This window comes from Ovis canadensis, chromosome 6 (assembly GCF_042477335.2).
Source record: "Ovis canadensis isolate MfBH-ARS-UI-01 breed Bighorn chromosome 6, ARS-UI_OviCan_v2, whole genome shotgun sequence".
Classification (NCBI taxonomy): domain Eukaryota; kingdom Metazoa; phylum Chordata; class Mammalia; order Artiodactyla; family Bovidae; genus Ovis; species Ovis canadensis.
In genome coordinates, this window is record NC_091250.1 from 21,290,594 (window position 1) to 21,316,180 (window position 25,587).

The 25,587-nt window shown below is 43.5% G+C and overlaps 2 protein-coding genes across 2 annotated transcripts in view; one reads left to right on the forward strand and one right to left on the reverse strand.

Moving 5' to 3' along the window:
• The window catches only part of LOC138442267 (endogenous retrovirus group K member 9 Env polyprotein-like), a 125,121-nt gene that overhangs the window by 81,839 nt on the left and 17,695 nt on the right, over positions 1–25,587 (reverse strand). The gene's annotated exons all lie outside the window — the stretch shown is intronic.
• The window catches only part of LOC138442266 (uncharacterized), a 62,452-nt gene that overhangs the window by 21,395 nt on the left and 15,470 nt on the right, over positions 1–25,587 (forward strand). Inside the window, exons 10-19 of the mRNA XM_069593375.1 lie at positions 62–188; positions 5,725–5,894; positions 7,669–7,830; positions 11,032–11,141; positions 11,655–11,841; positions 13,069–13,195; positions 18,737–18,906; positions 20,677–20,838; positions 24,041–24,150; positions 24,664–24,850. Coding sequence (XP_069449476.1) covers positions 62–188; positions 5,725–5,894; positions 7,669–7,830; positions 11,032–11,141; positions 11,655–11,841; positions 13,069–13,195; positions 18,737–18,906; positions 20,677–20,838; positions 24,041–24,150; positions 24,664–24,850 — 1,512 coding nt within the window. The remainder of the gene's footprint in view (positions 1–61; positions 189–5,724; positions 5,895–7,668; positions 7,831–11,031; positions 11,142–11,654; positions 11,842–13,068; positions 13,196–18,736; positions 18,907–20,676; positions 20,839–24,040; positions 24,151–24,663; positions 24,851–25,587) is intronic.

Sequence of the window (25,587 nt, forward strand, 5' to 3'; positions counted from 1 at the left end):
TTTACTATTACGCCATATGTACAGTAATATGCCATTTTTTTTTTGCCCCATTGTGTTACAGGTTTCTTTGATACAATTCCTCATTGAAAACTGTCTCAAGATATTTGGAGAAGATATCACTTCTCTCTTTGGAGAGAACTCAGTGAGTTGTGATAACAGTGATATCACTGATAACAGTGAGATTTCAGGTAGGTGAATAATGTAACTGGTTTTCATGCAAAAGACAGCAAGGCTGCCAGGGCTCCATGGGAGATCCTAGAGCCCAAATCACATTGTAAGGGCAGTCATTTCCATCTGCTCCAAGACATGGGAAGTTTCCCACTTGTGAGATCAAAGAAAGGATAACACTCTACTGATTTCGAGAAGCAACTAGTACAGCTTTAGGAGACATCACGGTTCAGTTGAGTTCAGTTGCTCAGTCGTGTCCGACTCTTTGTGACCCCAAGGACTACAGTGACCCCGAGTCCTTGGGGTCGAGGACTGCAGCGTGCCAGGCCTCCCCTGTGCATCACCAACTCCCGGAGCTTACTCAAACTCATGTCCATCGAATCGGTGATGCCATCCAACCATCTCATCCTCTCTCGTCCCCTTCTCCTCCTGCCTTCAATCTTTCCCAGCATCAGAGTCTTTTCCATAGAGTCAGTTCTTCACATCAGGTGGCCAAAACAGTGGAGTTTCAGCTTCAGCTACAGTGAGATTGTTGTGTTTGGGGTGGCCTTTCTGTATTCTGGCAGCTTGTGGTTCCTCTTTATTGTGGAGGTTCCTCACTGTGGCTGGGGTTTTGCAGGTGGCTTCTCAAGGTTTCCTGGTTAGGGAGGCTTGCGTCCATGTTCTGGTGGGTGGGGCTGGATTTCTCTCTGGAGTGGAATGAAGTGTCCAGTAGTGAGTTTTGAGATGACTGTGGGTTTGGTGTGACTTAGGGCAGCCTGTATATTGATGCTCGGGCCTATGTTCCTGCATTGCTAGAGAATTTGTGTGGTATGCCTTGCTCTGGAACTTGTTGGCTCTTGGGTGGTGCTTGGTTTCAGTGTAGGTACGGAGGCTTTGGATGAGCTCTTATCCATTAATGTTCCCTGGAGTCAGGAGTTCTCTGGTGTTCTCAGGATTTGGACTTAAGCCTTCTGCCTCTGGTTTTCAGTCTTATTCTTACAGTAGCCTCGAGACTTCTCTATCTATACAGCACCGATGATAAAACATCTAGGTTAATGATGAAAAGCTTCTCCACAGTGAGGGACACCCAGAGAGGTTCACAGAGTGAGACAGAGAAGGGAAGAGGGAGGAGGGATATAGAGTTGACCAGGAGAAGAAGAGGCGGACTCAAACGGGGAGAGAGCAAGCTAGCCAGTAGTCAATTCCCTGTGTGCTCTCCACAGTGTGGACCCCTCAGAGAGGTTCATGCAGTAGTTAAACAGAGAAGAGAAGAAGGAGGAAGGAGACAGAGGTGACCAGGAGGAGAAAAGAGGGATTCAAAAGGAGAGAGACCAGATCCAGCCAGTAATCAGTTCCCTAAGTGTTCTCCACAGCCCGGAACACACATAGAGATTCACAGAGTTGGGTAGGGAAGAGAAGGGTGAGGTGGTGACCTGGTGGAGAAAAAGGAGAGTGAAAAGGGGGAGAGAGCCATCAAGCCAGTAATCACACTCCCAACTAAAAATGGGTAGAGAAGATTGGGTTCCTTAAAGGTACAAAATTGATAACAAATACCAAAAAGCACAGATTAAAAGTCTAGAGTAAAGGTGATACTCCCCAAACTACAATCTTTAAAAAAAAGTCAAAATAAATGTTAAAATATATGTATGAACTTTGCTTTACAAATAGGGTTTTTTTTTTTTTGCAAGGTAATAGTAGGTTATAAAAATGAAAATTAAAGGAGTAATAGAGGACTAAAAAATTTAAAGAAAATTTTTAAATGATAATATTAAAAATATATCTCGGAATTTTTCTGGAGCTGTTGTGGGCAGTGTGGGGTTAGTTCAGTTTCAGATAGTTCCTTGATCCAGCTTATACTTCTCAAGATCTATAGGCCCCTTCCAATGTAGTCAGTGCTAACTACAAGGTTTTAAACTTTTGCACCTGTCATTTCCAGAGCGGTTCCCTCTGTTTATTTTAGCTTCTTCTGTTTGTTGGTCTCTTCAGTGTCTAATTTCTGCCCTGACATAGGGGATCGAAGGTGGTCACTCATTTAGGCTAACTGATTCAGTCGTGCTGTGGGCAGGTTGGAACACTGCAAACCAATATCACTGGCGTATGCTCACCAGGTCCCGGCCGCACTGGGTTTGCCCCTGCTCACGGTGTGTGTGCTTTCCCAGTCTACACTGCTCAGGCTCCAGGTTGCTCTGCCTGGAACTGTCTGAGGTGGGCCCTGGGTTGCAAGCACTTCCCAGGTCTAAGCCACTCAGGTTCAGGTTGCTTCTCAGGTAGTCCACAAAGGCTCTGACTCAGTTGGACCTGCCTCTTGTGCACTTCCCCGGTCCAAGCAGCTCAGGCAACCAGGTGCTTGGCGAGCACAGTCACCCCCAGGTGTGGTGCGTCTTATCACCTCCTCCATCCCAGCCACTCGGTTTCCTGGGTGGCAGCAGGTGTGCCCGTCTCAGGTATGCCTTGTGTCTCTTCTGGGGAGCTGATCCCTGGCTGCGACCCTCCCTGAGAATATCAACCACCCAGAATCCCAAGAAGCCTTGGTAGGCAAATGGGAGCCTGCTTGCGGTTTTGTACAGGATGCCCCTCTGGGGCTGAGATTGCCCCTTTCTGGCTCTGGCTGCCCCTGCCTGCCTCCCTGTCTCCAGCCAGTGCACAGCCAGCTAGCTCTCCTGTGCTCAGTCCTTTGTTCTGTGAGTGGGCCAGGAAGTGCCTTAGGTTAGGGCTTTTCCCAGGATAGTTCTCTCTCTTTTTACTTTCTGTCTGGCTATCCCACAGTTTGGGTCAGATTGCCCTCAGGGCATTCAGGCCAGGTGCCTACAATGCAGCCTGCACCTCCCTATCCAGCCCCCTGATTGCTGGTGGCAAATGTGAGTGTCTGGACTACTTCTCTGCTGGAAGTTGCTGTTAGGCAGGTAATTGGTGGGTTTTATTTATTTATTTAGCATTCCTCCCCGTTATGTTGCCCTCTGAGGTTCCAAAACTCCCCACTGATCTGCCAGTGAACTGGTGTTTGGAAACTTCTCCTGTTTTAAGACTCCCTTCTCAGGACAGATCTCCGTCCCTACCTCTTTTGTCTCTCTTTTTATCTTTTATATTTTTTCTTACCGCCTTTCGAAGACAGTGGGCTGCCTTTCTGGGTGCCCGATGTCCTCTGCCAGCATTCAGAAGTTGTTCTGTGGAATTTGCTCCGGCTCAAATGTTCTTTCCATAACGTTGTGGGGAGAAAGAGATCTTTCCATCCTATTCCCTCCGCCGTCTTAGGACCGCCCCTGAGACTTGAACTCTGGATTCTACCTCCACAGCAAGCTCACTTTCCATTCTGCTTCAGACCCAGGTTGCAAATGGAACTGGACTGAATGTTTATATGTCTGTTTGTTTGTTTTAAAATCTTTCCTCTCACAATGATCCCTGCTACCACTCCAATATTGTCCCATGGACATTTCTTTATCTGAATAAAATGTCCTACTAATTTAGGAAGTATTCGGGCCAGAATAGAATTACTACTGAAATTATTTGTCTTCTTATAGTTGTTATTCTACACCCACAACATTTGAAAATTTCACATCTTAATGTTCAAACCTTAATTTGAGCATGAGGAAACATTAACCATTGCAAGGACTGTTTAAGAAAGATGAGGATATAAAGTTAACCTGTTTAACAGTCCCTGGCAACCCACTCCAGTATTATTATCCGGGACATCCACGGACAGGAGCCTGACAGGCTATAGTCCATGGGGTCGCAAGAGCTGGACACGACTGAACACTTGAGCACCATACGTTTCATGGCTATACTGTATATTTTTATTGCTCACAGAGCCAACAAGAACTCTAACACCAACCAATGTACTTGACGAATGGTCCATCTAGACCAGAAAATAAAAGTATAGGGCTTAATGTCTATTTTCCTTTCCGTCTATTCTTCTAAACGAGCTGGACGTATAGCTTTCTATCAACTGATAGAGCTTTCTTCCTAAGAGTATGCTTATTAAAGCTGAACAATGCATGAATACATTTGGAATATATGAATACCTGTGGGTAGCTTAGAAATAAAAGAATCAGGTTAAGAGTAGGGAAACCAGGGTGCATAAAGCAACTCAACCCATATAAACGTGTATTTTTAAAAAATATTTGTACATATTAATTAGGAGAATCTCTTCCCGAATTTAAAATGCATTTGCTTTCTTCATTATCTCCTTTTAAAATGATGGCAGTATGAATCGCAGGGCAGGAGGAGCCTAAGGCAAAATGATGGCATTCCTCTAGGAATGTACACCTTCTGGAGGCTGCAAAATCAAATGGAGAATGGGGGTGGAGTCTGCTTGGGGGGAGGTGACTGATGTCTAGGCTGCCTTAGGCCCTTTGAAGGACGGAAATGACCTTTATTAAGGCTGCTATGTGCCATGTCTTGTGTTGAGTAGTACCTGATGTTATGTAGTCCAGTGAGGTGTAAGTAGCATCATTTCTGTTAAGTCTGAGCAAAGTGAAGCTCAAAGACTTTTAGGCAACTTATCCAATTAAGAGGCAGAATAGGAGCCTTCTAGTTCTCTCACCCAGCACCACAAATGCTTCAGTCCCTTGAAAGCACATGGTGATGTACTCTCTATGTCTCAGAACAGACAAGAGGATGGGCATTTTAAAACATTTGGTTACATTCTCCTGTTGATTTTTCTACAACTTGGCTCCTCTGTCGACTTCTTTAGCTGGTTATTTAAGCAGGTTATTTAAGGAAATATTAAGCAGGTTTATTGAGCAAATACCAGGGAAAAATTCTCAGCGGGCATGAGAAACTCTGAACTCCATTTCTCATTGCTGATCACTCTTTCTTTGAAAAGCCCTTCATCTGCATTCCTTTGAACATGGGCTGTTGGTAGTTAACATTCATCTTTGCGTTAGCTCAGTAAGGTGTTATACAAAAATGGCCAGCTGTAATCCTACCAAGTAGTCTGCATTTAATGACTACTTCCCAAGACCCTGAGGGCAGGAAGTCATCCTTGGAGCTGACTGAGGTGTGTGGCTGACTGAGGTCCAGAGGCTGACTGAAAAGCAGGATCAGGCAGGATGTCTCAGGAAAGGCGATTCTTTTGATGGGAGAAAACTGGGCATGACTGGTGTTCAGAAAGCCAAACAGGTCATTGAACCGAGGAAGGAAACTTACTACAAAAGTAAATGATAACCAAATGCTGCTTGATTTGAATATTAAATATTTTGGGTTTTAAAAGGAGATCTGATACCGGAATCCTCTGATAATACTTACCATTAGGAAACCTGTATAACTACAGCTTAAGTGCCTCATGACACAGGGCAAAGGGAATAGATAGCACTGTCTGGGGAGTACTGTCACAGGGGGAATCACCCCTGAGTCTGATCACGCCTCTAGGTTTGCAGAATATGGGGAAGAAGAACATGTTAACACCACAAGGATGCAATTAGCCTGTTTCAGAGTGTGGGGAATTCTATATAACAAATGGTTCAGTTTCTCTCTTTCAGCCTCTGCCATGAACATGCTGCTGAATGTAACTGGTGGAAATAGGCTAAGTAAGCTAAACTACTACTACTGAAAATCTCTCTTCTACATTTGATTCAGACAAGAAGACAGTTAGTAAGAGTTCTGTCAAAAACTGGGCCTTCTGGTGTCGCTCCAGGACTCGCGAGGACAACCAACACCCACCTCTACCACCCAGAAAGCAAAAACAGCTCTTTGGAGTTGCTCTTGAGGAAGTATGTGATAATGACACCCTGCCCACCCCAATTCTGGTAGGTCTTCTTTTGGTTTTGGTAACCTTCCTGAGGAGGGGAATTCGCAGAGATCAAGTGTTCTCTTCCCAATCTACTCCACATGAAGAAGTCTGGCTTTGTCCGATAAATTTCACAATGTTATTTCAAAGAAAAAGATCTGATTTAGGTACTGCAGAGTCAGAAGGCAAATACAAAATGAAAAGTTACTCTCATCCATTCCACCGATTTCAACAAAGACCCATCTATACCAGCTCAGACCAGTTAACATGGACTCTTTGAAGTAAGGCAGTTAGAGAAGGCGAGGTTGAGAAAAAGAATGAGACCTGGCACTTTACAGACCACCTTTAATGAGGCGAGACGGGGCAGCAGTCAGATTAGGGAGCTGCTGCCCTTACCCAAGAAGAGGAAGTCTATATAGGCATGGATGTGAAAAGCTACTGTCTTAAGGGCGCCCATTCTTCTGCAAGGTTGTTCAGAGTAGTTACCTCTTAAACAGCTGGGGCAAGGAATTTGGAGATTGGCCAGAGGCTGGGACCGGGTGGGAGCCAGTCCGTAATCAACCCAATGTCAATTTTTTTTCTTTGGGTGAGAGAGCTCTTGGTTTTGCATAGAATGGTGGGGAGGACCTGGAGGGGAGTTTTAACTCCAGGCTATTTTGAGCCCTGTAACTTTCCTCAGACTGTGTGTGTAAGAAGCTCTGAGAGTCCAACTTGACTCTTGAGTCTCCTCCCTTGAAGTCCACACTAGTCTCAAGTCTCCTTCAGCTGAGTCTGCTCGCCCTATGACTCAAAATGTCTCACACGGATTTGATATGTAACTCAAGTGTTTAAGCATAAAGTAGGCATCCTCTGGCAAAGATGAATCCTTTGATCCTGCCAGAATGTGTCAAAAGAGAGTCACAGAATTTGGACTGTGTATTGAACTGTAGTAGTGTATTGAAGTGTAAGCATTAACTCTTGTTCACTGTCCACTCTCTCTCCAAGCACTACACTAGATGCAGGGAATTGTATGCTACATATGGAGAAATTTATCATACCAGTTATGTGCTAGCTACTACCCCAGACCTTGGGCTTTCACAGAAAATTTAGGCGGTAGCCGTGACTATCACCACCCTCACTTCATAAAAGAAAAACAAAAGAGCCTCACCCAAGAATGTGCTATGCCCAAAGTCACACAGTGGATGAGGAGCATAACAGATTCCACAATCCTTGAAACACCTGGCTCCAATATCTGTTATCTCTCTACCTTTGCAGATAGCAGAGGACCTGAAAATACAGGAAAAGGAACTAGAAAGGCTGATGAGAAAGGAATGAGATCAGAGGAGGAGAAGCCTGGTTAAGCCTGAGTTTGAGGGAAGGGAATACAGGAAACAGGAATGAATGGGGTGGACAGTCGCTGGAAGGGGAATAAACTAATGGCGCATCAATACGGCAAAAAGATTTCCACACTCAGGGAAGAGCATCTATAATAGGGAATAATGAGAAAGCAGCCGTGAAGGAGGAGAGGGTGACTCCTCAAAGGCCTCAGAGCAGAGACAGTTAATACAGTAAATTCACTGAAACAGAAAATCTGACTACACAAGTGTTTAAAATGTTTCAGTGTATGACTCAAATCGATTGTTGGGTAGGAAATATATTTACAGACACTGAAGTAAAAATTTCAAATTGACTTGGGTGCTGTTCTAGAACTGTACCCTCATATACCACAGCTCTGTCAAAACAGGAGCAAGCTTGTGCTCTGGGCTTCTAGATAGGAAATGTCCCACAGTTTTCTTCTCTTTCCTTCCCTATAGGAGATGCTTTCCTTTATCAATCAAAAAGGGCCGTTCACAGAAGGCATCTTCCGAAAATCAGCCAGTATAAAATCATGCAGAGCCCTAAAGAAGAAACTAAACGCTGGACACAAAGTTAACTTTGATGATGAATCCGTTCTCGTAGTATCGTCTGTCTTAAAGGTAAGGAAAGTTTGAGCATCGTCCACACACAGAGTCAGTGTAAAGCTGTATGACTGGACCTTCACTATGAATGCCCAAGAAGCATAATAGGCATAAGAGAGGAAGGATCTGAAACGTGGAAAACACTTCACAAAGTCAAAAGTGAAGGAAGGTACCTCAAATGTTATGAGCCCCATACATTAGATATTTTCCTTTTTCATTGCACATCTTGCCTCCTGAACACTCCATGAAGAAGAATAATAAATTTCAAAATACCCACTTACACATTGAGCGTTTACCAAAACAAGCTTCCTGCTTTGGATGACTGCCTCATCACCTTCCTAATGAAGGCAACATTTCCAAAATAAAATTCATATTAAGCTTTTGGAAACAGTTAACAGAAGTAGCTTCCCAGGTGGCTCAGACAGTAAAGAATCTGCTTGCAATGCAAGAAACCTGGGTTCGATCCCTGGGTTGGAAGGATTCCCTGGAACAGGGACTGACATACGACTCCAGTCGTAAGGACACAGGAGTCTAGCAGGTTATAGTTTATGAGGGGGCCCAGAACTGGACACGGCTATGGCAGGTTAGCATGGATGCAAGACAGATGTTTACTCACTATGGTAAACTCGTGTGTGTCTTTGTGTGTGTGCGTGTGTGTTATTCACCTAGTCGCATCCGACTCTCTGTGATCCCATTGACTGTAGCCCAGCAGACTCCTCTGTCCATGCAACCCTCCAGGCAAGAATCCTAGAGTGGGTTGCCATGCTCGACTCCAGGCGATCTTCCTGCCAGGGATCGAACCTGCCTCTCTTGCATCTCCTGCATTGGCAGGCAGGTTCTTTACCACTAGCCCCACCTGGGAAGTCCATTTGTCTTACAATGAATCAAAAAATGCTTAGTGAGGCCCCCAACATCTCTGATCACTTCATCATCCTTCCTTCCCCTGTCTCTCAATGCCTTTTACTTTAAAATTAGTGTAGGGATGACTCCACCATTTGTTCGTCCTTTTTCCTCCTTTTTTCTCCCTTCCCATCTTTAACAACCTTTGTTAATATCTGTACGTTTAACCCATCACCCAAGGTTACAGTTACACGGTAACCAGTTTACTACATGCCTCATCTTAAAAGCTTATTTTCAAAGTGAGCCCAACAGTCAAAATCAGTTGGGAATTTGGAAAAATTCGATAGATTTATACAAAAATAGACTGAGTTTGAAATGATACACCTAAATTACAAGCGTGTAGTTAAATTTCTACCAGGGCAATAATAGAACAGAAAAAAAAATACCTCTTGGAACTTTAGCAGCTATGAACAAAAATATATTGATGTAGTAATAACTATAGACAGGTTATTAAAATTATCTTAGAAACTAAATAACGTGGTATTTCCTTGTCCCCTGTTAATGTTCGATTGTATGATAATAGCAACAGTGCAGATATGACTTAGAGGTGAGCCCTAGAACGCTTGCACCATCATAATACACACTAGGGATGCAAATAGCAAGTAGAGTGCTACCCTCTATAAGGTGCACACTTGGAACTGACTTGATTTGTGAGCAGGTGTTACTAGGCTCTTGCCTGTTTCCATGCTATAAGCATACAGGTCTTAGACAATCCCAGAGTGTTCTCTTCCTAAAGTTGATTGATCTTGGTGGGGAATCAAACTTTGCACCTTCGGCCTTGAGAATACCATATGTCCAAGCAACCACAGAGGTGGTCTAAATCATAAGTGAATACATCGTCAGAACCACATTGAGTTTTCCATTAAACTGTCTATAAACAGAGGGCCAATAGCAAATAGCCATGGCATATTCTGTATGAGTCATGTCCTGGCTTAACCACAAAGGGCGTGCTGCACACCCCCAGGCTCCCAGAAGCCAAAGCCAGATGAGATGGTTGAATGGCATCACCAACTCGATGGACATGAATCTGAACAAGACCCAGGTGTTGGTGATGGACAGGAAAGCCTGGTGTGCAGTGCATGGGGTCGCAAAGAGTAGGACAGGACTGAACGGCTGAACTGAAATGGAGTGCTTCCTCCCTCCCAATACACTGTGGACACTCCATAAGAAGCATAGAGAAAACCTAATGACCATGATTGGGTACTGAATACCAATCACTAGAAAAAGTATGAGAGGACTGAGACTCTGTACGTTATCTTCATACTCTATCCTCAGTACTCAAAAGAGTGCCAGACACAAACAGCGGCTCAATAAGTACTGAAACAAGTGAACGCTGACAGGATTATAATCATGACAGTTGCCGCAGAAACACTGCCTGAAGCAGATACTCTTCAGAGAAGTCAGGCTGTATATTAAGACCAGTGGAAGCAAGTTGTGCCTTTGAAACTGGCAAGGCAATGCAATCATTTCCCCTCAGGCTTGCACAACAGTTTACAACTTCATCCATTTTCATAGGCCCCATTCTATCATATTAAGACTTGGTCACCAGGATAAACTTTCCAGGCCTCCACTTAGGAAGCTTACATTTGCAGATTCTATCCCACAGGTGTGAAGTTGCCATGTATGTAAATTTTCAGCTTCCTCTTTGGGGAGGATATATTCCATTCAAAGAGTTGCAAGGGTAACGTGTAGTTTACCCATTGGGGCTTTTGGTTTATTTCTAACACCTGCTGCTTAAAACTCTGTACAACTGAACTTTTATATGTTTTTTTTTTTTTAAAGAAAATGATCGAAGCGATTTCGATACTAGCTTTTTCCCAAAGAGCACACATACCTCCGGTTTCTCTTAATATGTGTATAAGAGCATGTAGGGGTGTAGTCTTGTTTTATTTCAGAACTTCTCTTGCTTGAATTCAGAGCAAGCACTGTGTCTGAAGTAAACAAACAAAATGGGTATGTGCATTTCTTTTCAGGAAACGAATAGGATTTCGGGTGAGTTATCACCAGACCTTGCCAGTTTGTACTAATGTGTTAACATGTACACAAAGAGTAAGCTCCAGGTGGTAGAAGGAGCTTTAGCCTCATTCTCACCACAGCCTAGACTCTACTTTTAGGCTTCCAATTTTAGCTGGGGAAAATCCAACCAGTACTTCTGAGTGTGCAAGGCTGTGGAGAATCACAGCCAAGCTCTGTGTGAATCAGTCTGCGTGGCTGTGAAGGAATTGTGGACTGAATTGAATTTTTCAACTAAATATTTTCTTTGCAATTTCTCCATTGAACTTATCATAAGAATAATATATATTTTTTGATCTACATAAGGATTTTCTTCAAAATATCCAAGGAAGCATCTTTTCAGCCCGTCTCTACGATAAATGGCTTGATGTTATTGATCAAGGGAATGAGGAGGAGAAAATAACTGCGACCCAGAGGTAATGATGCTATAATTACTCAACTCTGAGAAAATGCAACCAACATACTCTTAGGAAAATATCAGCTTATAGTTTACAGCTGTGTCCTCTGAAATAATGAGCAGTATCAAGTGCTTTCACTTGAGGATACCCCTGGAAGCCAGTTTGAAAAGAGATGCATGCCTTATTGGCGACACTGTATTTTTCTCCTAATCTTATTAACATGGAATGCTTGGCCATTTTACACCTTCTGAATACATGAAACTGTTGGAGATGAAATCCACTGGCGTAGAAAGAGATGATAAAGAACCAATCCGCCAGGGGTATGATCTTAAATACAAACACATAACTAACCAGAGTAGGGCTTATCTGGTTCAGGAATTAAAATCAGTGAAACATTTTTGTGTGCATCCATGCCTGGCACTGTGAGAATGGACTGTGTACCTGGTAGAAAAAGGAGTACTGTGTTCTCTGTATTTCCACTTACTAAGCAAAATGACTCGCTTTATTCATAAGTGCTTTTTCTGTCATTAGGCTTGTAGACCAGCTACCAAGAGCCAATGTAGTGCTGTTGCGATACCTTTTTGGAGTGTTACACAACATTGAGCAACATTCCTCATCCAATCAGATGACATCTTATAATTTATCCGTGTGTCTTGCCCCAAGCATCCTTTCTCTGCTTAATTCTGGAAGCTCAGCATTTGAAAAAGTCACCAAAAAGGTAACAAGATCTCTCATTTTATGCCTTGTGGGGCAGAGTCCCCATTTTGAACCTGATATCTGTGGTATTAACACTGGTGAACCCGTGTTTTAAAGTGCACATTTTAATTACACCGCCTTGGAGTGGCAGAGTCCTACTCTGGTTGGGCATGGGAAGGTGTCTTTTAACTGAGAACAGTTGAGTCACTTCTCCCTTGCCATCCAAGGGATTAAACAACAGAGAGGTAAGAGTAGGACGATATGATAGAAAAGAACCTGGCTTTGGAACCGGAGAGCCAAGGTTCAACTCTCAGCCTCATCACTGAGGGTGTAAGAGCCTCCAAACTGTGAGTTCATCATTACACAACGATGACAGACCCAATACATCTGGTCCCTGTCGGCACATCTTAGGCGGCCTGGGCCATACAACCACCCGAGGCTCCACACACGCTGGCCGCACTCTGCCATTTGGGGCTCATTCAGGAAAATACTTGGCTTCTATTGTGTCTCCGCTAGAGGATGAGGAAGCTAGTAAAATATTTCAGAACATCCTAACAGAGCCATACCATGCCTAATAAGATCACAGCTCTTCTCCAAGCTCCCCTAGACAGCAAGTGTGAGGCAAGGAAATGTAGCCAGACAGACAGACATGTTTTCTCTCCAGATGCTTTCTTCCTTCACAACCCTCCTCCCACCCCCCACCCCACACAGAAACCTCTGCTACCTAACTTTCAGATATTTCTTCACTGAAGTGAATTTCACAATTTGTGTTGTATTTGATACTTTATAAGTTTTAATAAGATGCTATACATAAATTCTATATCATTGAAACTAGAAATATTTTAATAGAACTAAATAAAACGCAATAAGAGAATATACATTTTTGTCCCAAACATCCTATGTGGGCTACTTACATACCATCCTAGTTTTAAGCATGTAAGCATCATTACAAAATTTTTGCTATTAAACCAGCCCACATATTATAACTTTAGCCCACTGACTAAAAGAATTTTAAAATTTGTGCCAAAAGTACTCTTGAAAGTATCACTTATTTCTTAGAAAAAACTGATATATATATATAATATATATATATATACACACATACATATATATATATTTAATCAAGTCTTAATTTTTCTCAGACCTCTTTTGCATTTTGTGTTAGAGCCCAGATTCACATATGAAACGTGATTTACTATTACGCCATATGTACAGTAATACGCTATTTTTCCCCCAAACTGTGTTACAGGTTTCTTTGATACAATTCCTCATTGAAAACTGTCTCAAGATATTTGGAGAAGATATCACTTCTCTCTTTGGAGAGAACTCAGTGAGTTGTGATAACAGTGATATCACTGATAACAGTGAGATTTCAGGTAGGTGAATAATGTAACTGGCTTTCATGCAAAAGACAGCAAGGCTGCCAGGGCTCCATGGGAGATCCTAGAGCCCAAATCACATTGTAAGGGTAGTAATTTCCATCAGCTCCAAGACATGGGAAGTTTCCCACTTGTGAGATCAAAGAAAGGATAAGGCTGTTCTGATTTCAAGAAGCAACTAGTAGAGCTTTAGGAGACATCACGGTTCAGTTGAGTTCAGTTGCTCAGTCGTGTCTGACTCTTTGTGACCCCAAGGACTACAGTGCCCCCGAGTCCTTGGGGTCGAGGACTGCAGCGTGCCAGGCCTCCCCTGTGCATCACCAACTCCCGGAGCTTACTCAAACTCATGTCCATCGAATCGGTGATGCCATCCAACCATCTCATCCTCTCTCGTCCCCTTCTCCTCCTGCCTTCAATCTTTCCCAGCATCAGAGTCTTTTCCAAAGAGTCAGTTCTTCACATCAGGTGGCCAAAACCGAGGAGTTTCAGCTTCAGCTACAGTGAGATTGTTGTGTTTGGGGTGGCCTTTCTGTATTCTGGCAGCTTGTGGTTCCTCTTTATTGTGGAGGTTCCTCACTGTGGCTGGGGTTTTGCAGGTGGCTTCTCAAGGTTTCCTGGTTAGGGAAGCTTGCGTCCATGTTCTGGTGGGTGGGGCTGGATTTCTCTCTGGAGTGGAATGAAGTGTCCGGTAGTGAGTTTTGAGATGACTGTGGGTTTGGTGTGACTTAGGGCAGCCTGTATATTGATGTTTGGGGCTATGTTCCTGCATTGCTGGAGAATTTGTGTGGTATGTCTTGCTCTGGAACTTGTTGGCTCTTGGGTGGTGCTTGGTTTCAGTGTAGGTATGGAGGCTTTTGGATGAGCTCTTATCCATTAATGTTCCCTGGAGTTAGGAGTTCTCTGGTGTTCTCAGGATTTGGACTTAAGCCTCCTGCCTCTGGTTTTCAGTCTTATTCTTACAGTAGCCTCGAGACTTCTCTATCTGTACAGCACCGATGATAAAACATCTAGGTTAATGATGAAAATCTTCTCTACAGTGAGGGACACCTGGAGAGGTTCACAGAGTGAGACGGAGAAGAGAAGAGGGAGGAGGGAGATAGAGTTGACCAGGAGAAGAAGAGGGGGAATCAAAGGGGGGAGAGCAAGCTAGCCAGTAATCAATTCCCTGTGTGCTCTCCACAGTCTGGACCCCTCAGAGAGGTTCATGGAGTTACACAGAGAAGAGAAGAAGGAGGAAGGAGACAGAGGTGACCGGGAGGAGAATAGAGGGATTCAAAAGGAGAGAGACAGATCCAGCCAGTAATCAGCTCCCTAAGTGTTCTCCACAGCCCGGAACACACAAAGAGATTCACAGAGTTGGGTAGGGAAGAGAAGGGTGAGGTGGAGATAGAGGTGACCTGGTGGAGAAAAAGGAGAGTGAAAAGGGGGAGAGAGCCATCAAGCCAGTAATCACACTCCCAACTAAAAATGGGTAGAGAAGTTTGGGTTCCTAAAGGTACAAAATTGATAACAAATACCAAAAAGCACAGATTAAAAGTCTAGAGTTAACGTGAACTCCCCAAAATACAATATTCAAAAAAAAGTCACCAAAAATGATAAAAAATATATATATGTACTTTGATTACAAATAGGGTCCTTTTTCTGGAAGATAATAGTAGGTTATCAAAATGAAAATTAAAGGAGTACTAGAGGACTTAATAATTAAGAAAAAAATATTTTTAATGACAATGGTAAAAATATATCTAGGAATTTCTCTGGAGCTGTTGTGGGCAGTGTGGGGTTAGTTCAGTTTCAGATAGTTCCTTGATCCACCTTATACTTCTCAAGATCTATAGGCCCCTTCCAATGTAGTCAGTGCTAACTACAAGGTTTGAATCTGTTGCACCTGTCATTTCCAGAGCGGTTCCCTCTGTTTATTTTAACTTCTTCTGTTTGCTGGTCTCTTCAGTGTCTAATTTCCGCCCTGACATAGGGGATCGAAGGTGGTCACTCATTTAGGCTAACTGATTCAGTCGTGCTGTGGGCAGGTTGGAACACTGCAAACCAATATCACTGGCGTATGCTCACCAGGTCCCGGCCGCACTGGGTTTGCACCCGCTCACGGTGTGTGTGCTTTCCCAGTCTACACTGCTCAGGCTCCAGGTTGCTCTGCCTGGAACTGTCTGAGGTGGGCCCTGGATTGCGTGCACTTCCCAGGTCTAAGCCACTCTGGTTCACGTTGGTTCTCAGGTAGTCCACAAAGGCTCAGACTCGGTTGGACCTGCCTCTTGTGCCCTTCCCCAGTCCGAGCAGCTCAGGCGACCAGGTGCTTGGCGAGCTCAGTCACCCCCAGGTGTGGTGCGTCTTATCACCTCCTCCATCCCAGCCGCTCGGTTTCCTGGGTGGCAGCAGGTGTGCCCGTCTCAGGTATGCCTTGTGTCTCTTCTGGGGAGCTGATCTCTGGCTGCGACCCTCCCTGAGAATGTCAACCACCCAGAATCCCAAGAAGCCTTGGTAGGTAAATGGGAGCCTGCTTGCGGTTTTGTAGAGGATGCTCCTCTGGGGCTGACATTGCCCCTTTCTGGCTCTGGCTGCCCCCGCCTGCCTCCCTGCCAGCTAGCTCTCTGGTGCTCAGTCCTTTGTTCTGTGAGTGGGCCAGGAAGTGCCTTAGGTTAGGGCTTTTCCCAGGATAGTTCTCTCTCTGTCTTTTTACTTTCTGTCTGGCTATCCCACAGTTTGGGTCAGATTGCCCTCAGGGCATTCAGGCCAGGTGCTTACAATGCAGCCCACACCTCCCTGTTCAGCCCCCTGCTTGCTGGTGTCAAATGTGAGTGTCTGGACTACTTCTCTGCTGGAAGTTGCTGTTAGGCACCTAAGTGGTGGGTTTTATTTATTTATTTACGGTTCCTCCCCATTATGTTGCCCTCTGAGATTCCAAAACTCCCCACTGATCTGCCAGTGAGAGTGTTTCCTGGTGTTTGGAAACTTCTCCTCTTTTAAGACTCCCTTCCCGGATCAGATCTCTGTCCCTATGTCTTTTGTCTCTCTTTTTATCTTTTATATTTTTTCTTACCTCCTTTCGAAGACAGTGGTCTGCCTATCTGGGTGCCCGATATCTTCTGCCAGCATTCAGAAGTTGTTTTGTGGAATTTGCCCCGGCTCAAATGTTCATTCCATAAAGTTTTGGGGAGAAAGAAATCTTTCCATCCTATTCCCTCCGCCGTCTTAGGACCGCCCCTGAGACTTGAACTCTGGATTCTACCTCCACAGCAAGCTCACTTTCCATTCTGCTTCAGACCCAGGTTGCAAATGGAACTGGACTGAATGTTTACATGTCTGTATGTTTGTTTTAAAATCTTTCCTCTCACAATGATCCCTGCTACCACTCCAATATTGTCCCATGGACATTTCTTTATCTGAATAAAATGTCCTACGAATTTAGGAAGTATTCGGGCCAGAATAGAATTTCTACTGAAATTATTTGTCTTCTTATAGTTGTTATTCTACACCCACAACATTTCAAAATTTCACTTCTTAATGTTCAAACCCTAATTTGAGCATGAGGAAACACTAACCTAAATCTTGCCAGGACTGTTTAAGAAAGATGAGGTTATAAAGTTAACCTGTTTAACAGTCCCTGAAAACCCACTCCAGTATTATTATCTGGGACATCCACGGACAGGAGCCTGACAGGCTATAGTCCATGGGGTCGCAAGAGTTGGACACGACTGAAAAACTGAGCACCATACTTTTCATGGCTATACTATATATTTTTATTGGTCACAGAGCCAACAAGAACTCTAACACCAACCAATGTGCATGACGAATGGTCCATCTAGACCAGAAAATAAAAGTATAAGGCTTAATGTCTATTTTGCTTTCCGTCTCTGCTTCTAAATGAGCTGGACGTATAGCTTTGTAGCAACTGATAGAGCTTTCTTCCTAAGAGTATTCTTATTAAAGCTGAACAATGCATGAATACATTTGGAATATATGAATACCTGTGGGTAGCTTAGAAATAAAAGAATCAGGTTAAGAGTAGGGAAACCAGGGTGCATAAAGCAACTCCCCCCATATAAACATGTATTTTTGTTTAACATTTGTACATGTTAATTGGGAGAATCTCTTCCTGAATTTAAGAATGCATTTGCTTTCTTCATTATCTCCTTTTAAAATGATGGCAGTGGAATCTCAGGGCAGGAGGAGCCTAAGGCAAAATGATGGCATTCCTCTAGGAATGTGCACCTTCTGGAGGCTGCAAAAGCAAATGGAGAATGGGGGTCGAGTCTGCTTGGGGGGAGGTGACTGATGTCTAGGCTGCCTTAGGCCCTTTCAAGGAGCGAAATTACCTTTATTAAGGCTGCTATGTGCCATGTCTTGTGATGAGTAGTACCTGATGTTATGTAGTCCAGTGAGGTGTAAGTAGCATCATTTCTGTTAAGTCTGAGCAAAGTGAAGCTCAAAGACTTTTAGGCAACTTATCCAATTAAGAGGCAGAATAGGAGCCTTCTAGTTCTCTCACCCAGCACCACAGTGCTTCAGTCGCTTGAAAGGACATGGTGATGTACTCACTATGTCTCAGAACAGACAAGAGGATGGGCATTTTAAAATATTTGGTTACATTCTCCTGTTGATTTTTCTACAACTTGGCTCCTCTGTTGACTTCTTTAGCTGGTTATTTAAGCAGGTTATTTAAGGAAATATTAAGCAGGTTTATTGAGCAAATACCAGGGAAACATTCTCAGCGGGCATGAGAAACTCTGAACTTCATTTTTCATTGCTGATCACTCTTTCTTTGAAAAGCCCTTCATCTGCATTCCTTTGACAGGGGCTGTTGGTAGTTAACATTCGTCTTTGGGTTAGCTGAGTAAGGTGTTACAGACAAAGGGCCAGCTGTAATCCTACCAAGTAGTCTGCATTTAATGACTACTTCCCAAGACCCTGAGGGCAGGAAGTCATCCTTGGAGCTGACTGAGGTGTGTGGCCTCCCAGAAGAGAGGTCCAGAGGCTGACTGAAAAGCAAAATCAGGCAGGATGTCTCATGAAAGGCGATTCTTTTGATGGGAGAAATTTGGGCATGACTGGTGTTCAGAAAGCCAAACAGGTCATTGAACCGAGGAAGGAAACTTACTACAAAAGTAAATGATAACCAAATGCTGCTTGATATGAATATTAAATATTTTGCTTTTAAAATGAGATCTGATACCCGAATCCACTGATAATACTTACCATTAGGAAACCTGTATAACTACAGCTTAAGTGCCTCATGACACAGGGCAAAGGGAATAGATAGCACTGTCTGGGGAGTACTGTCACAGGGAGAATCACCCCTGAGTCTGATCACGCCTCTAGGTTTGCAGAATATGGGGAAGAAGAACATGTTAACACCACAAGGATGCAATTAGCCTGTTTCAGAGTGTGGGGAATTCTATATAACAAATGGTTCAGTTTCTCTCTTTCAGCCTCTGCCATGAACATGCTGCTGAATGTAACTGGTGGAAATAGGCTAAGTAAGCTAAACTACTACTACTGAAAATCTCTCTTCTACATTTGATTCAGACAAGAAGACAGTTAGTAAGAGTTCTGTCAAAAACTGGGCCTTCTGGTGTCGCTCCAGGACTCGCGAGGACAACCAACACCCACCTCTACCACCCAGAAAGCAAAAACAGCTCTTTGGAGTTGCTCTTGAGGAAGTATGTGATAATGACACCCTGCCCACCCCAATTCTGGTAGGTCTTCTTTTGGTTTCGGTAACCTTCCTGAGGAGGGGAGTTCGCAGAGATCAAGTGTTCTCTTCCCAATCTACTCCACATGAAGAAGTCTGGCTTTGTCCGATAAGTTTCACAATGTTATTTCAAAGAAAAAGATCTGATTTAGGTACTGCAGAGTCAGAAGGCAAATACAAGATGAAAAGTTACTCTCATCCATTCCACTGATTTCAACAAAGACCCATCTATACCAGCTCAGACCAGTTAACGTGGACTCTTTGAAGTAAGGCAGTTAGAGAAGGCGAGGTTGAGAAAAAGAATGAGACCTGGCACTTTACAGATCACCTTTAATGAGGTGAGACGGGGCAGCAGTCAGATTAGGGAGCTGCTGCCCTTACCCAAGAAGAGGAAGTCTATATAGGCATGGATGTGGAAAGCTACTGTCTTAAGGGCGCCGATTCTTCTGCAAGGTTGTTCAGAGTAGCTATCTCTTAAGCAGCTGGGGCAAGGAATTTTGGAGATCGGCCAGAGGCTGGGACCGGGTGGGAGCCGGGCGTAATCAACCCAATGTCCATTTTTTTCTTTGGGTGAGAGAGCTCTTGGTTTTGCATAGAATGGTGGGGAGGACCTGGAGGGGAGTTTAACTCCAGGCTATGTTGAGCCCTGTAACTTTCCTCAGACTCTGTGTGTAAGAAGCTCTGAGAGTCCACCTCATCCTCACATTGTCTCCCGGTCTCCTCCCTTGAAGTCCACACTAGTCTCAAGTCTCCTTCAGCTGAGTCTGCTCGCCCTATGACTCAAAATGTCTCACACGGATTCGATATGTAACTCAAGTGTTTAAGCATAAAGTAGGCATCCTCTTGCAAAGATGAATCCTTTGATCCTGCCAGAATGTGTCAAAAGAGAGTCACAGAGTTTGGACTGTGCTATATCCAGCTAGTGTATTGAAGTGTAAGCATTAACTCTTGTTCACTGTCCACTCTCTCTCCAAGCACTACACTAGATGCAGGGAACTGTATGCTATATATGGAGAAATTTATCATACCAGTTATGTGCTAGCTACTACCCCAGACCTTGGGCTTTCACAGAAAATTTAGGCGGTAGCCGTGACTATCACCACCCTCAGTTCATAAATGAAAAACAAAAGAGCCTCACCCAAGAATGTGCTATGCCCAAAGTCACACAGTGGATGAGGAGCATAACAGATTCCACAATCCTTGAAACACCTGGTTCCAATATCTGTTATCTCTCTAACTTTGCAGACAGCAGAGGACATGAAAATACAGGAAAAGGAACTAGAAAGGCTGATGAGAAAGGAATGAGATCAGAGGAGGAGAAGCCTGGTTAAGCCTGAGTTTGAGAAGGGGAATACAGGAAACAGGAATGAATGGGCTGGACAGTCCCTGGAAGGCGAATAAACAAATGGCGCATGAATATGGCAAAAAGATTTCCACACTCAGGGAAGAGCATCTATAATAGGGAATAATGAGAAAGCAGCGGTGAAGGAGGAGAGGGTGACGCCTCAAAGCAGAGACAGTTAATACAGTAAATTCACTGAAACAGAAAATCTGACTACACAAGTGTTTAAAATGTTTCAGTGTATGACTCAAATCGATTGTTGGGTAGGAAATATATTTACAGACACTGAAGTAAAAATTTCAAATTGACTTGGGTGCTGTTCTAGAACTGTACCCTCATATACCACAGCTCTGTCAAAACAGGAGCAAGCTTGTGCTCTGGGCTTCTAGATAGGAAATGTCCCACAGTTTTCTTCTCTTTCCTTCCCTATAGGAGATGCTTTCCTTTATCAATCAAAAAGGGCCGTTCACAGAAGGCATCTTCCGAAAATCAGCCAGCATAAAATCATGCAGAGCCCTAAAGAAGAAACTAAACGCTGGACACAAAGTTAACTTTGATGATGAATCCGTTCTCGTAGTATCGTCTGTCTTAAAGGTAAGGAAAGTTTGAGCATCGTCCACACACAGAGTCAGTGTAAAGCTGTATGACTGGACCTTCACTATGAATGCCCAAGAAGCATAATAGGCATAAGAGAGGAAGGATCTGAAACGTGGAAAACACTTCACAAAGTCAAAAGTGAAGGAAGGTACCTCAAATGTTATGAGCCCCATACATTAGATATTTTCCTTTTTCATTGCACATCTTGCCTCCTGAACACTCCATGAAGAAGAATAATAAATTTCAAAATACCCACTTACACATTGAGCGTTTACCAAAACAAGCTTCCTGCTTTGGATGACTGCCTCATCACCTTCCTAATGAAGGCAACATTTCCAAAATAAAATTCATATTAAGCTTTTGGAAACAGTTAACAGAAGTAGCTTCCCAGGTGGCTCAGACAGTAAAGAATCTGCCTGCAATGCAAGAAACCTGGGTTCGATCCCTGGGTTGGAAGGATCCCCTGGAACAGGGACTGACATACGACTCCAGTCGTATGGACGGAGGAGTCTGGCAGGTTATAGTTTATGAGGGGGCCCAGAACTGGACTCGGCTATGGCAAGTGAGCATGGATGCAAGACAGATGTTTACTCACTATGGTAAACTCGTGTGTGTCTTTGTGCGTGTGCGTGCGTGTTATTCACCTAGTCGCATCCGACTCTCTGTGATCCCATTGACTGTAGCCCAGCAGACTCCTCTGTCCATGCAACCCTCCAGGCAAGAATCCTAGAGTGGGTTGCCATGCTCGACTCCAGGCGATCTTCCTGCCAGGGATCGAACCTGCCTCTCTTGCATCTCCTGCATTGGCAGGCAGGTTCTTTACCACTAGCCCCACCTGGGAAGTCCATTTGTCTTACAATGAATCAAAAAATGCTTAGTGAGGCCCCCAACATCTCTGATCACTTCATCATCCTTCCTTCCCCTGTCTCTCAATACCCTTTACTTTAAAATTAATGTACGGATGACTCCACCATTTGTTCGTCCTTTTTCCTCCTTTTTTCTCCCTTCCCATCTTTAACAACCTTTGTTAATATCTGTACGTTTAACCCATCACCCAAGGTTACAGTTACACGGTAACCAGTCTTACTACATGCCTCATCTTAAAAGCTTATTTTCAAAGTGAGCCCAACAGTCAAAATCAGTTGGGAATTTGGAAAAATTCGATAGATTTATACAAAAATAGACTGAGTTTGAAATGATACACCTAAATTACAAGCGTGTAGTTAAATTTCTACCAGGGCAATAATAGAACAGAAAAAAAAATACCTCTTGGAACTTTAGCAGCTATGAACAAAAATATATTGATGTAGTAATAACTATAGACAGGTTATTAAAATTATCTTAGAAACTAAATAACGTGGTATTTCCTTGTCCCCTGTTAATGTTCGATTGTATGATAATAGCAACAGTGCAGATATGACTTAGAGGTGAGCCCTAGTACACATGTACCATCATAATACACACTAGGGATGCAAATAGCAAGTAGAGTGCTACCCTCTATAAGGTGCACACTTGGAACTGACTTGATTTGTGAGCAGGTGTTACTAGGCTCTTGCCTGTTTCCATGCTATAAGCATACAGGTCTTAGACAATCCCAGAGTGTTCTCTTCCTAAAGTTGATTGATCTTGGTGGGGAATCAAACTTTGCACCTTCGGCCTTGAGAATACCATATGTCCAAGCAACCACAGAGATGGTCTAAATCATAAGTGAATACATCGTCAGAACCACATTGAGTTTTCCATTAAACTGTCTATAAACAGAGGGCCAATAGCAAATAGCCATGGCATATTCTGTATGAGTCATGTCCTGGCTTAACCACAAAGGGCGTGCTGCACACCCCCAGGCTCCCAGAAGCCAAAGCCAGATGAGATGGTTGAATGGCATCACCAACTCGATGGACATGAATCTGAACAAGACCCAGGTGTTGGTGATGGACAGGAAAGCCTGGTGTGCAGTGCATGGGGTCGCAAAGAGTAGGACAGGACTGAACGGCTGAACTGAAATGGAGTGCTTCCTCCCTCCCAATACACTGTGGACACTCCATAAGAAGCATAGAGAAAACCTAATGACCATGATTGGGTACTGAATACCAATCACTAGAAAAAGTATGAGAGGACTGAGACTCTGTACGTTATCTTCATACTCTATCCTCAGTACTCAAAAGAGTGCCAGACACAAACAGCGGCTCAATAAGTACTGAAACAAGTGAACGCTGACAGGATTATAATCATGACAGTTGCCGCAGAAACACTGCCTGAAGCAGATACTCTTCAGAGAAGTCAGGCTGTATATTAAGACCAGTGGAAGCAAGTTGTGCCTTTGAAACTGGCAAGGCAATGCAATCATTTCCCCTCAGGCTTGCACAACAGTTTACAACTTCATCCATTTTCATAGGCCCCATTCTATCATATTAAGACTTGGTCACCAGGATAAACTTTCCAGGCCTCCACTTAGGAAGCTTACATTTGCAGATTCTATCCCACAGGTGTGAAGTTGCCATGTATGTAAATTTTCAGCTTCCTCTTTGGGGAGGATATATTCCATTCAAAGAGTTGCAAGGGTAACGTGTAGTTTACCCATTGGGGCTTTTGGTTTATTTCTAACACCTGCTGCTTAAAACTCTGTACAACTGAACTTTTATATGTTTTTTTTTTTTTAAAGAAAATGATCGAAGCGATTTCGATACTAGCTTTTTCCCAAAGAGCACACATACCTCCGGTTTCTCTTAATATGTGTATAAGAGCATGTAGGGGTGTAGTCTTGTTTTATTTCAGAACTTCTCTTGCTTGAATTCAGAGCAAGCACTGTGTCTGAAGTAAACAAACAAAATGGGTATGTGCATTTCTTTTCAGGAAACGAATAGGATTTCGGGTGAGTTATCACCAGACCTTGCCAGTTTGTACTAATGTGTTAACATGTACACAAAGAGTAAGCTCCAGGTGGTAGAAGGAGCTTTAGCCTCATTCTCACCACAGCCTAGACTCTACTTTTAGGCTTCCAATTTTAGCTGGGGAAAATCCAACCAGTACTTCTGAGTGTGCAAGGCTGTGGAGAATCACAGCCAAGCTCTGTGTGAAGCAGTCTGCGTGGCTGTGAAGGAATTGTGGACTGAATTGAATTTTTCAACTAAATATTTTCTTTGCAATTTCTCCATTGAACTTATCATAAGAATAATATATATTTTTTGATCTACATAAGGATTTTCTTCAAAATATCCAAGGAAGCATCTTTTCAGCCCGTCTCTACGATAAATGGCTTGATGTTATTGATCAAGGGAATGAGGAGGAGAAAATAACTGCGACCCAGAGGTAATGATGCAATAATTACTCAACTCTGAGAAAATGCAACCAACATACTCTTAGGAAAATATCAGCTTATAGTTTACAGCTGTGTCCTCTGAAATAATGAGCAGTATCAAGTGCTTTCACTTGAGGATACCCCTGGAAGCCAGTTTGAAAAGAGATGCATGCCTTATTGGCGACACTGTATTTTTCTCCTAATCTTATTAACATGGAATGCTTGGCCATTTTACACCTTCTGAATACATGAAACTGTTGGAGATGAAATCCACTGGCGTAGAAAGAGATGATAAAGAACCAATCCGCCAGGGGTATGATCTTAAATACAAACACATAACTAACCAGAGTAGGGCTTATCTGGTTCAGGAATTAAAATCAGTGAAACATTTTTGTGTGCATCCATGCCTGGCACTGTGAGAATGGACTGTGTACCTGGTAGAAAAAGGAGTACTGTGTTCTCTGTATTTCCACTTACTAAGCAAAATGACTCGCTTTATTCATAAGTGCTTTTTCTGTCATTAGGCTTGTAGACCAGCTACCAAGAGCCAATGTAGTGCTGTTGCGATACCTTTTTGGAGTGTTACACAACATTGAGCAACATTCCTCATCCAATCAGATGACATCTTATAATTTATCCGTGTGTCTTGCCCCAAGCATCCTTTCTCTGCTTAATTCTGGAAGCTCAGCATTTGAAAAAGTCACCAAAAAGGTAACAAGATCTCTCATTTTATGCCTTGTGGGGCAGAGTCCCCATTTTGAACCTGATATCTGTGGTATTAACACTGGTGAACCCGTGTTTTAAAGTGCACATTTTAATTACACCGCCTTGGAGTGGCAGAGTCCTACTCTGGTTGGGCATGGGAAGGTGTCTTTTAACTGAGAACAGTTGAGTCACTTCTCCCTTGCCATCCAAGGGATTAAACAACAGAGAGGTAAGAGTAGGACGATATGATAGAAAAGAACCTGGCTTTGGAACCGGAGAGCCAAGGTTCAACTCTCAGCCTCATCACTGAGGGTGTAAGAGCCTCCAAACTGTGAGTTCATCATTACACAACGATGACAGACCCAATACATCTGGTCCCTGTCGGCACATCTTAGGCGGCCTGGGCCATACAACCACCCGAGGCTCCACACACGCTGGCCGCACTCTGCCATTTGGGGCTCATTCAGGAAAATACTTGGCTTCTATTGTGTCTCCGCTAGAGGATGAGGAAGCTAGTAAAATATTTCAGAACATCCTAACAGAGCCATACCATGCCTAATAAGATCACAGCTCTTCTCCAAGCTCCCCTAGACAGCAAGTGTGAGGCAAGGAAATGTAGCCAGACAGACAGACATGTTTTCTCTCCAGATGCTTTCTTCCTTCACAACCCTCCTCCCACCCCCCACCCCACACAGAAACCTCTGCTACCTAACTTTCAGATATTTCTTCACTGAAGTGAATTT